The sequence below is a fragment of the Octopus bimaculoides genome, chromosome 3 (genome assembly GCF_046866305.1).
Source record: "Octopus bimaculoides isolate indiv1 chromosome 3, ASM4686630v1, whole genome shotgun sequence".
Classification (NCBI taxonomy): domain Eukaryota; kingdom Metazoa; phylum Mollusca; class Cephalopoda; order Octopoda; family Octopodidae; genus Octopus; species Octopus bimaculoides.
Window position 1 is genome coordinate 50,085,023 of NC_142930.1, and position 13,607 is coordinate 50,098,629.

Consider the following 13,607-nt stretch of genomic DNA (forward strand, 5'->3'; position numbering starts at 1 on the left):
TAATTCCCAAGTTACTCTGATGGTTGAAAAAACTGAGAATCCATTTTGTATATGACTCATGGACACCTGGGAAATATATTTTGTGTATCACATGTGATGGCTCAGTGGTTAGAGCATTAGGCTCACAGTCACAGAGTTATGAATTTGATTCGTGGACCGGGCAGTGCGTTGTGTTCTTTCATGTTGCTCCAGTTTACTCAGCTGTAGAAATGAGTTGTGATGTCATTGGTACCAAGCTGTATTGGCCTTTGCCTTACCTTTGGATAACATCGGTGGCACGGAGAGAGGAGGCTGGTATGCATGGGTGACTGCTGGTCTTCCATAAACAACCTTGCCCGGACTTGTGCCTCAGAGAGGAACTTTCTTAGTGCAATCCCTTGATCATTCATGACCAAAAGAGGTATTTACCCTTTTACATAGGACAGGCGAAGGGTTAAAATAGATTCAGAGTTATTGGTGATCTTTATACTTTCATGAGAAAAGTCTTTTATATAACTGATATTATTCCAATAATATTTATTTTGCTTCTTAGAAATGTAATACTTTCCTAGTTAACATTTCAGGACATTTAACATCACCGGCATGAAACGAGTAATCTAACAGCTTTTCTTTTTCTTATTTATGAGAGATTTAGTTGCTCATTCATATATCAATGGCATATCCTATTAAGTGTGAACTGACATATCAACCATACACCAGATTTAAGTGACTGTACTTCTGCATTATTGTACAACATAAAAAATACATACCAATGTGTAACTTTTTTTTTATATCATCAAACAAAACTTCTTTATGCTTCTGTTAGGGTAGATAATTTGAATCATCTCATCATCATTGTTGTTTTAATATCCACTTTCCTATAGGCAGCAAGCTGGCAGAATCGATAGCATGCTGGGCGAAATGCTTAGCAGTATTTTGTCTGTTTTTACGTTCTAAGTTCAAATTCTGCCGAGGTCGAAGTTTATGGAAAGAGTTTATGAGTGCTGCTTATTGTTCAATAGTTAAACTTATGTGAGAATTTTAAAATAAAATTTGAAACGTCACTGTAAAAGCAAAATAAACAAATGTAATAAAATGTATTTTTAGAAAATGCAGATGTATGGTTACACACAGACACAAATAACAATAAATATATTCAGTGAATACAGATGTTTGTTACTATAGGAAAGTTTATTTCCAGATAAGTTGCAAACCATAAATTATACTGCCTAATAAAACTAAAGCAACTCCTTCTTTTGAAACAGTTTTGATTCTTGGTTGCATCTGTATCAACTTTCAGTTTTTCCCAAATCAAATGTGAGCTGTTTACTACTATAGGCTTGCACATGTCTCTTCTGAATAAACTCTCCTTCAGTAGTTACTAAGTTTAATAATACCACCATAATGGTATTTGTTTTTAGTAAGGAACACAATGGAATTTGTTGATGTTAGTTTTAATCTTTAATTTCTTTTTTTTTTTTTTTTACCATAATGGTGTGAAAGTTGTGTCTATGTCCTTTACAGGCCTTTCAAGACCAGTGAGATTATCATTCTGCTTAAACTGTTGTTGATAATTGTTGAAAAGATGTGCTAGGAAGGAATTCTGGATTACCAATGTACCTGATGAAAGAGTTCACATAAGAGTTTAGAGCAGAGCGTACAAGATTGGACATAAAATGGATGTGAAAGAAGAAGAGACAAATGTGTTAAGAGTTAAAGACCATCACAGATTCCAAAAGTAGCACCAGGGTATTCTTAGTGTGGATTCTGCAAAGCTGTAATGATATCCTTTAAGATATTTTTTGTGGATTAGTTAGGGAAACAAGTAGTGTTCACAGCCTTTGCAGACACAACTGGTACACAGTCCATCAAAATTCCTTGTGGTATGCTGATACTACCTATTCCTTCTTAGTTCAAATCTTGCTGAGTTTGACTTTGTGCTTGGTACCCTCTGGATGGGTGAGGAAATAAGTACCATCAAGTACTAGTGTTGATCAATATAATCAATTGTTTTCTTCTCACAAATTTAGCCTTGTGCTCATGTAAGAAATCATCATTATTATCATGGCGGTGGATTAGCAGAATTTTTAGAGTATCCAACAAAATGCCTTGTAGTATTTGGTTAGATATCTTTGTGATCTGAGTTCAAATCTTGCCAAAGGCAACTTTGCTTTTTGTCTTCCTGAGCATTGATAAACTGATAATTGTGAAAAACTGGAGTCAGTATTATCATCATTATTATTGTAATGGAACTCTAATGAAAGAAAATCTGGGTTTGCAATTTTAAGTATTTCTACTTATACATAAACCGGATATTTTTATGGCCTGCTGCCTTTCTTAACTTTCAGCTCTGCTTGATACTTATTCCTTAAGTAGTTGGAGCAAAGTTGGTGAAAGTTTTATATGTTCCCCAAGGACATTTACACAGTACTTATGTCATGCTGCCCCTATTTTATAGATGTATTGAGTATAAAATTTTGAAATGAAAAGGTCAGTTATTTAAATAAGATCTGATAATAGATGTGAATGTTTAATAATGAGAAAGATAATACATATGAATATCAAGAACAACAATACATATTTAATGGGTTTAAACTTACATTAACTTCTACCAATGTAGAAAAGTTTGTTGTTTTACTAATTCCCTTCAATTTCTTCATATTTTCAAAGTTAATTAAAATACATCTATGATCTGCTTCCTCTTATCACAGGAATGTTAAATTAGTTAACTCATAGTGTTTTGTTAAACCAGAACAAAATATTTTTGTTATTGGTATTAAAATTCTTTGCGAAGCTAAATATCAATTTTCCAAAATTCTAATTTCGTTAAATTATGTTATATTTGCCAAAGGAGAAATTAGACTTTGAAACTACATTGAAATAAGAAAGCTTAAGTTGGAAAGGGATTGCTGGTGAGAGTAATCCTCATATGATTGCTGAAGCATGATGGCAGTGAGGGTGATGCTGCTAATGGTAATGGGAGTGGCTGTAGTGAAATTTAACCAGTCTGATTTAAATGATATCAATACAGAAGATCAAGTAGGGTTGTGTAAATGTGAGTAAACTGATCTTTGCTATTAAAGTCAAGTGGTAATAACTTGAAAAAAAAAAGTCACATTTTACTTTTAATATGATGCTATGCATTAACTAAAGTAAAATAATGTAAAAATATGGATATTTACAGACTCAATCACATGACAAATAAACCAATAGAGCCATTTTCTCATTACTGATGTAATGCTCTCTCTTTGACAGGACCCATTCCTCCCAACAATTTTACCAACAAAGAAATATTCTCCCACTTGTGGGAGCAGCTGAAGTGCTGTATAATTGATAAGTGTTTTGTAAGCTTAAGTCTTCAATCATAGTTATTTTGTCTTTAATAAACATATATTAATCCTAACTTTAATTCAAACCTAAGACCACATCAAATCATCCAGAGTTGGCATTTGAGTAACATTGCTTCTTGTACAATATAGTTGTAGGAGACAAAGACACAAATAACTCCTGTATAAATTGGAATTGTTTTTGTCTTATATGTATATATAGGGAGAATTTACAAAAAAACAAAAGACGAAAACGGATGTGTAAACAGCAAGCAGATGTATTAGTTTAACACTCGGGAAGTGAGGAAAGTCTTTTACATTTCGAGCCTGTACTCTTCGACAGAAAGGAACACAGAATAAACAGGGAGAGAAAATAGAAAAAGGTTTAGTGGTGATCTATCATGGCTCTCTCTCTCTCTCTCTCTCTCTCTCTCTCTCTCTATATATATATATATATATATATATATATATATATATATATATATATATATATATATAACTCTAGCTTTCTAAAACATTATAGAATAGATAGTAGAGACTATAGTAGCCTCAGAGACAGTGTTTGTTGAAGAGCAGTGAAAAAATATTTTTGGTGAACAGTAGTCTATAGCATGTGTTGTGTGATAGCAGCCTTGCCATATTAAACCTTTAGCATTCAGGTTACTCTGCCAAATGCAATACCTTTTTATTCACATTGTTTTGAATTAATCATGTATTATCTTGTAGCTTCAAGATTTTGATGATATGGTTGTTTGATTTTTAGAATGACACTATAAAGTAGTTTTGTAAAAGCCAAAACTGGCCAGTTTTAACATAAAGCAGGTAAAGCATTTTGAACAGATATGGCTGGTTTCAATGCTAAAGGGTTAAGCATGCATGTATTGTGAAAACCTTTTTGTTGTATATGCATTGAAGCCCGTGTGTGTGTTTAATGGTATGGCTGGTTGTTGTCACCAGCAACCATAAACAGTTGTTGCTGCTATTGTCTGAAGACAATGATTTGACAAAGCATTCTGTTCAGATAATGTTTCTCATCGAACAACCAGTCCTGAATGACCCTTCTTTTCCTTCCTACCTTCCTTTTTTTTTTTTTTTCTTACAATAATCCTTACAAGGAAGAGTTATGAAAGCAATAGTAAACAAAATAACAGAAAAAAGATTTGCTGGTATTTCTCCATAAAATCTTTACAAAAATACCAGGTTTTCTGATTATCTGTGAACCAAGTTTGGGTTTTGAGTTTTTGCTTAACTTCCTATTATAGATTTTCAAACAACAATATGTCAGTGCATGGCAGTTTTAATTGTCCTACTTATATGTATCTCATTACAAAAAATGGTTTGATTTTGAATCAATGAAGAGGCAATATGTGGTCACTCAGCCTGCTTGATATAGCAGCCAAGCACCCTCAAATCACACCCAACCTTCTTAAAACAGGCTGGGTGTGACTTAATAGTTAAACAATATAGACCTAGATATTAAAAAAAATATGGGATGGTCAGAGCTTGAATGCATTTGTTCATAGAAAGTTCTGCTCAATCGTGACTGCTGTGGGAGTAAACAACGACAAGGTATTCAGATTTAATCTTGTCTCGTTTGTCATGAACAATCACCACAATATGTTCATCATTTAAAAGTAGATATATTGTTTCTGTTATATAATATTCTCAGTTTCAAATACTTTATATTGTTTTTAAAATCTTTCTAGTTAATCAATTTAGGGAAGTCTCTATATGATCTCATGATTTGATGCAGATAGCAAACAAACCTCCCTCAATTTGTACCCCATCATTTTAAATAAGGACATCTTAAACAATTTTGTCATAAACACTCCCAAAGGAGAGGGATTATCACAGTTGGAATTCCTTTGATTATAGGTCTGTTTGGTGCCCAGGGCTAAATGACAATAACATGTTTTTTAAAATCCTATGAAGTACATCACAGATATAGTTTTGAGTTATTTTTATACATATGAATGATATTTTGAGTGATTCTGTTCATACAAATCAGGAAGAAAAGATTTTTAGAAAAATATCTTCAAATTCCATTAATTTTCGATTTCAAATTTTGAATTTATACATTTATACATGCCATGTAGCGGATAACAGTTAATTTGTGTGTGTGTGTGAGAGAGAGAGAGGGGAGGGAGTATGTGTGTGTGTGTGTGTATATATAGATGCTACAATCTAAATGAAAGAGGGAAATAGTACTCATTGTATGTTGTAGACTATTGAAATTAAGGTTTTGTTCAGTACTTAAGTTTCATGCTTTGCAATCTTTCATATGATAAGATTTCAGTTTGTGTGTGTGTAAGCATAGAAAAGTGTTCTTTGTTTCCAGTCTACCATGAAAACATGTCTGGTCTTGGGGATTTATTACCTTACTTAGAAATAGGTAAAGGTTGCTGACAGGAAGGGCATCTGGCTGTAGAAAGACACTAGCTGAAATGTTTTGTCTCAGAGAAGCAGTTCATATAAACTTATGTGTTAAAAATATAGAGCTTTACTCAAAATCTTGGTAGATTGCCAGACCACATGTTTTGACCTTATCTATGTGACAAATATTCTGGATGTAATGGGTTAAGCTAACATATGTTTGTTTTTATTTAGAAGTCAATAAACAAAACATTCACTGATTTGTGTGAAAGCTAGTCAAAATTTGTCAGCTTAGCTTAGAACAGCTGGAGTATTTATCACTGAGGAGGCTTGTTGAGGTTGAAACACTGTCTGGCAATCCACTGATGTTCTGAATAAGGCCCTGTGTTTTTAACACAAGAGTTTATTTGAGATTTTTCTCTGAGACAAAATATTACAGCTAGAGTCATTCCACATTATATATATTATACACACTAATGTGAGTGTGTGTTCTTTTAGCATCTGTTTTTCCATGCTTGCATGGGTTGGATGAATATATTATTTTTAGGTGGATGCTCTTCTTGGTGCCCACCCATAACTGTTTTTGAAGCAACAGATCTCTTATTCCATGTGGCTTTGATGGTACAAAGTGCCTAAGCTGGCAACAACAATCACTGCTGTACTTTTGAACAAACAATGACAGATCTAAGTAAACACACATAGTCTTCTTTCAGTTTTTGTCTACTAAATTCACTCACCTGACTGGTTATCCCAGAGTTATAGTAGAAAATATTTGCCCAAGAACTATAGTAGAAAATACTTGCATCTTCAGATGGGTCTGAACCCAAAGCCATCTGGTTAAAAAGCAAACTTCTCAACCACAGAGCTATGCTTGTCCCTATATATATATATATATATATATATGGGAGAATATACAAATAATAACAACAGACGAGGACAGGTGGTGTATATATATATATATAAATATATATATATATATATATATATATATATATATATATATATATATATATAACATAGACATATCTATGTATTTTTCTCTGTTAAAATGAGCCAGCACTCAAATAGAGCGCATCTATTTCTTTGCTAATTTAGGAATATGTGTGTAAAGGCTGATGGTTTTTCAGTTAAGAATCTCTTTTTTTTTTTCCTTTTGCTAATCATTCAGCCTTGAAGTGTGAAGGCTCTCTGTTGTTTTCATACCAGCAGAAACATGAAACATTGTTTTTATTTGCTTCAGTCTGAAATATAGAAACACTTGCTTTTTATCATGATTAAGCAGTATGTTAAGAAGTGCACAGAAGATGGGATTATCACAAGTAAATATATAGAATAAACAAGAAAAAAGTTCATATTGAATTTATTGCTTATACTTTGTGGTACTTAAAAGGTCCAATTAAATATATCAACATTTTTTTACTAATGATCTCTAGCTAACTGGTTCGTTGATATGATAGCCTCAAACATAACTTTTACAATAGATGCTAATAAAAATCTTGATCTGGTCATTGTACTTAGCTGGCCTGTCTCATCTTTCTTTTATTTTCTCATTTTTTAAAGGCATGCTCATCCTTCATTTTTGTGCTGGCTGCTTTTGGATATTCTTATATTCAGATGCAGGATATTTCATGATCCATGCTTTCCTAGTAATAGAAATTTAAGGTATTGTTCAGTAGTACAGCAAAACTCCAAACAAACAGATTTATGGTATAGAGAAAGCTGATAGAACAGTTAGTAAATTGTTGCTATCCAGTTAGTTGCATTGTATCCCATTTAGTTTTTAAGTGTGTTGTGTGTTTTAGCCATGTTTTAGTTTGTTTCCAGCCAAATGGTTTCAGGTTCAATCACTCAGTGCAGTGATTTGGGCAGTTCTTTATTGCCTTGGGCTGACCAAAATCTTGTTATTGGATTTGGAGACAGCAGCTAAAAGAAGACCATCTTATATGTGTGTGCACACACATGACCTTACTTGCATGCATGCATGTCTGTATGTTTACATATACAATCATTTGTACGGCACAGTGGGTGGAGGTGTTGTCAATTTCTTCTCTCTGCAATCCTTTGAAAGTGTATGGAATAAGGGATACTTCAGATAAAAAACAGGTAAAGATTAGCATCATGAAGGACATCTTGCTGTAAAACAATGCTCCAAATAACATGTTCATCAAACTCATGCAGGCATGGAAAATTGGATATAAAAGGAATGACCAATATGTGCCTTGTGAGTATGCCCAGCACTTTGCCACCATCTCTATCCTGCTGTCTCCCACTCTCCCTCTCCTTCTCCTGCACTTCCCCCAGGTTGACTAACCATGTATTTCCTTTGCACACTTGTTTCTGTCTTCATTCTCTCTCTCTCTCTCTCTCTTTCTCTCTCTCTCTCTCCTTCCCCGGCTGGGTAACCTTGTACCTCCTCTACAGCAAGGCACCTGTTTCTGTCTCACTATAATTTTTCATCATCTCACACAAGATCACTCCACCAATGTCCTCCTCCCCTTGCAAAAGATTTTTGTCTTGCAAGTTACATCTTGGCTCTGTCAGTACAGTGCCACTGGAAAAGCATCCAGTCCACACTGTAAAGTGATTGGCATTTGGAAGGGCATCCAGCTGTGTAAACCTTGCCAAAATTGACCTTGCCTGTGCTTGTGCCGCATAAAAAGCACTAAGTCTACTCTACTGAGTAGTTGGTGTTAGGAAGCGCATCCAGCTGTAAAAATCCTGTCAAAACAGTTACAGAAACCTGGTGCAGGCTTCTGCCTGGCCAGCTCTTGTCAAACCGTCCCACCCATGCCAGCATGGAAGGCAAACGTTGAACGATAATGATGATGATGATATATATATATTATATAACATCATTAATTTACTGTCGACTTTTCTATGCTTGCATGGGTCAGCTGATTCATTGAGGCATATTTTCTATGGTCAGATGTTCTTCCTTTTGCTAAACCTTGCCTGTTTCCAAGCAAGATATTATTTCCCATAACTCCTTCAAACATGAACAGTCCAATATCTGCACATGTTTGCAAAACAAACATTGTTTCTTTTTGTACAACAACACCATTTGTTAGTAATAAGTACCTGAGGCCCAGACAAGGCAGTTCAAATACACACACACACACACACACACACTCATAAGCAGCAGGCTACTTGTACACATTTATGTTGCTTCCACTAATTAAAAAAAAATAGTAAAATGTGGAAGATGGAAATGAAGGTTTGACTACAGAAGCTGATGCTAATGGATTAGTTGCATCCTGATCTCCAAGTGATGAACTTCTACTGAAAAAGACTGGAATATTATATGGATATATGGATTCTGAAAATGGTGGATGTGCTCCAAGTGAAAAAAGTACAGCCAGCTAACACTTGGGATTGAGTATGGTTAAATAACATGTACAATGCTTTCACCAATTGCTTTAGATATCTATGTATTTGTGAGCAATCATAGATGCTTTGTTAGCCCCACTCAGTGGAATATTCAAGACAGGAATGCACCAATAGCTGGCCAGCACTCATTATGGCAAAATGGACAGGAATAAAAGGAAATAAAGTGCCTTGCTCAAAGATAAAATGTGCTACCCAGTCCAGGAATTAAATCCATGTCCTTGTGATCAGGAGTCAAACACTCTAACCTCAAGGCTAAGTACCTAAACATGTCTTAAGTATTTGCTGGTATGAACCATATATACAGTATAAAACTGATGTCTGATTTTAAAGATTAGCTCTGTTAGCATATGATAACTTGTAAGTTAGCAATGTTTGTATACAAACCAAACATATGAGTAACATCAAGTGTAAGACAAGTGAATTGAAGTGCCCCTACATGATCATGTGAGCTACTAAAAGTAGTACCTAGATTCTTTCAAATCACACTCAGCTATCTTAAAAGAAGGGCACATTTTATAATGTATAGTTTTAGGCATACAAACAGTCATGATGGTCAAGGCTAGACTAACTTTGATCATAAGTCTGCTCTGTCAGTACTGTTCTAGGTTAAATGACAATGACAACGAAAAGCAAGTATATATGTGTGAAAAAGGTATATGGTAGAATTGAACCATATATCTCTCAAATTCTGGCAAAGACTACATTCTACTATTTCTGATAACACCACCACCACCACCACCACACAGAAAAATAGGTGTGTGAGTATAAGGTGAAGAAGATAAAAGCAGTGAATCAGGTTAATTTGCTTAACTTCTAAAAGCTTCGATCCCATTCATATGTAGTATCAAGTTATTTTTGTCATTCACAGTCTATTAACTATTATGCACAAAGCTATTTTAAGAAGATAGAAATCTGGATATTTTACTCTGTTTATATAAATAATTATAATTATTGACTTTGTTGTTATTATCATTATTATTATTATTATTATCATTATTAATTAGAAAGAAAATTCTATTGCATTAATTTTCTGTAATAGCTAATCATGTAACTACCTTCATATCATTTGCATGTTTAAAATGATATACATAACTTATTGTAGTTGTTACTGATTACATAAACACATAAGGATCTGACGTGGCATTTTATTTTAGCAGGTTATTTCACTTCAATATCTTTAAAATTTCTGACAGGAAATCGTATATGATTGCTCACGGTGTTAGCTAGTAAACCACCTTCATAATATGTAAAACTTATTTAAGATTACCAGGTCAGCAAAGGTGATTACTTAGTAGGATTATACAAATCTATGGATTTTTTAAAAAATTGTTTTTGTTTTTTAGCCACACACATTGGGAATAACTCACAAATTAGTATTTGATGTGCAAAGTCATTAGTTTGGGACTATACTATTTCACTTCAGTATTTGTTTACTACCAGGAGATCTTTCTGGAGTTGATAGTTATCATAAAATAATATTCCAATAACAATGATACTAAATGAAAATATTCTCCAAAGTAAGTATCGATTCAGTTTTTATTCCTCTAATAATAATGATACGCGGTTTGGTTTGTTTGTCGATATGTTTATTTTTCTATTTAATCCTTTACATACATTCAGATAACAATAACAATGACAACTATTTTAAATAATAATTGTTAGCATGCCAACCACATTGTAAAGGCCATACTTTCATAATGCTGTGAAAGAAAATTACTTTATCTTTTACTTGTTTCAGTCATTTGACTGTGGCCATGCTGGGGCACTACCTTCAAGAATTTTAATCAAATGCATTGCCCCCAGAACTTTTTTTCTTAAGCTTGATACTCTCTCTCTCTCTCTCTCTCTCTCTCTCTCTCTCTCTCTCTCTCTCTCTCACTTTTGCTGAATTGCAAAGCTAGGGGATGTAAACACACCAACACCAGTTGTCAAGCAGTGGCAGAGGACAAACACAAAGACACACTGACACACACATATATATGTGACAGGCTTCTTTCAGTTTCTGAAATCCTCTCACAAGACATTGGTCAGCCCAAGGCTATTGTAGAAGACACTTGCCCAAGGTGCCACACAGTGGAACTGAACCTGGAACCATGTGGTTGCGAAGCAAGTTTCTTACCACACAGGCACACCTTGTTTAATATTCTGATGAACATCAAAAATAATTAATGTAGCTTTTTAAATATTGTCACTAGCCAGTAACTTGTAAAAAGCTGAAAATACCACAGAACTAAATCAATGTATCATTCACAACATCTCTTTGAATTCCAAATAATTTCAACGTGCTACAATAATTAACTCTAGTAATTTAAAGTTCAGTTGTAATGTTTATAATTTTATAAGAAAGAAAAATCACTAAAAATTTGATGGCAAAGCTAACCATTCCATGAGCTTTTTCACTTTAACTCTTTCAAGAACATGTTTGTAACAAAATATATTGTCTGTAGTTTTCCTATCAATTTTTAAAATAGTGAAGAATTTAATACAATAGCTTTGCCAATTATTGTTGTACTAAACTAACATTTGAAACATTTTTAAGGGAAAATTCTTATGTAAAAATATATATTGTAAGATAGTTTTATATCAAAGAGCTTGACTTGTGTGTGTGTGTGTGTAATTCTATACTTGATCTCAGGTGATTTAATTTTTCTGAAAATTTAAACATCCTATATCAATTCATTTTCTTATTTAATCTTTCTAGTTGTGTTCCAGCTCATATGATTAATATATTTAGTATAGAGCACTCGTTGCATTGCATATGGCCTTAAAATTCATTTTAAATCACAAACTTGTGTCGACCAGTCATACCAACCAAATACATAACTATATATCTAACTTAGCTGTTTTTATTGTACCTCAAACCGTCTTTATTATTTACATACTTATTACAACTATATATACATGCACATAGCAATTATCATTCCAAAGAATTATATAAGATGTTTGAAGATGTTGAATGCCTAAGATGCAGTATTATCAATAGCATTATATTTTTTCGTTTTTCTTTTCTTATCGGACCATAAACCTCATCTTTGGGGAGGAAACAACTTATAATAATACAACTTATATAATACATCTAAATTGCTAATCTTCATTTATTCTCTGTGCATCATCATCAAGTGTCTTATTTCTGGATGTGTGCAAATTGGCTGGATTTGAACTAGGGACCTTTTTTGTAATTAATGGGTTATAGTGCTCTGTTGAAAAGAGCACTAAACAACCATTGCATAAATATGTACCAGTAGCCTATGTGATACAAATGTTATTATACTTATTCTTAGAAGTAAAACCTCCTATTCTGTTACTATGTCCATTTCATAAATAAGACTATTCTATTACTAATATCAGTCATTGGACTACAACCATGCAGGGGTATCACCTTCAAAGGTTTAACTGGTCAAATCCACAATAGTATTTATTTTCTTTTTTAAGTCCAGTTCTTATTTTATTGATATCCATTTGTCAAATTGCTAAATTATGGAACATAAAAAAAAAAGAAGTGACTATAAACAGAACAAAGGCATGGGTACAACACATATGTTTATATATACATATACACATACATACATTGTGTCTTTCTGTTTTTTTAATCATCTGTCATCTTAACCCAGAAGGACTTTCTTTGAAATGTTGGATACTCCACTCACCACAACAATTTCATTTTACTTTTTATGTTACTTTTCTAAATAACAGTAAGTCTTGCCAACAGAAACTACCACTAGTCTTCGATTCTATTTTATCTGACTATATGCAGTGGTCCACTTCCATGTCCAGGCTGCTGTCATCAGAAATTATGCTGTCTAAATAAATATGTGAACTTTTTCACCATACTAAGAGAGAGACTGATTTGTAATCATGATAGTTTGATTTCATGTTCCAGTTGTTTGGATTTAGTTAAGTACAAGATTTCAATCTTTTCCACATTTATTGTCATGTTAAAAACATGCCACACATTCAAAATGGTGTATAATTTCCTGACTATCGTATTGGAAATGAGCTACTAAGAGCTAATTCATAAGCAAAAAAATGTTCACAAATATATACACATCATTTTCTAGTGATAGACATCTATGGTAAGATGCTGTCGACACCAGGAGACTTCTCTGATTTTGTTTCATCATAATCATCGTCATCATCGTTTCATAATTTTCCATGCTGGCATGGGTTGGACAGTTTAACAGGAGCTGTTCAGACTCGAATTGTCTGTTTTGGCATGTTTTCTACTGCTGGTGCCCTTCACAATGCCAACCAGTTTACAGAGTATGTTGGATGCATTTTACTTAGCTTGACATGTTTTCTCAGGTACAGAAAATCGCCACAGGTCCCAGTCCTTTGTCATCTCTTCAGTGAGGCTCAGCATTTGAAGATCCTTATTCATCACTTCACCCCACATCTTCCTGGGTCTACCCCTTCCATAGGATGACAGTTACTAGTTCCTGCATTTTGGATAGTAGATCCAAACTGATGCCTTCCGAAATTTATGGAATACAGTCAAGAGATTCAGAAGAATTTAAGAGATAGTTTAAAAACTTACTAAAATGT

General features: G+C 33.6%; 1 protein-coding gene and 1 long non-coding RNA gene across 6 annotated transcripts in view; one reads left to right on the top strand and one right to left on the bottom strand.

Annotated features, from left to right (window-relative positions):
• LOC106868416 (pro-neuregulin-1, membrane-bound isoform-like) overlaps positions 1-13,607 on the top strand; it is a 258,580-nt gene that overhangs the window by 74,284 nt on the left and 170,689 nt on the right. The window contains exon 1 of one of the 5 annotated variants that reach the window (XM_052966488.2): positions 10,124-10,582. The exons of 3 other annotated variants lie outside the window; for them this stretch is intronic. In XM_052966488.2, coding sequence (XP_052822448.1) covers positions 10,555-10,582 — 28 coding nt within the window. In that variant the 5' untranslated portion in view covers positions 10,124-10,554. Of the gene's footprint in view, positions 1-10,123; positions 10,583-13,607 lie in introns of those variants that run through there. One more of the 5 variants, XM_089348970.1, reaches the window with a different exon arrangement.
• LOC128247333 (uncharacterized) overlaps positions 7,016-13,607 on the bottom strand; it is a 38,492-nt gene continuing 31,900 nt past the window's right edge. The window contains exon 5 of the long non-coding RNA XR_016241028.1: positions 7,016-7,321. This is a non-coding gene — a long non-coding RNA (uncharacterized LOC128247333). The remainder of the gene's footprint in view (positions 7,322-13,607) is intronic.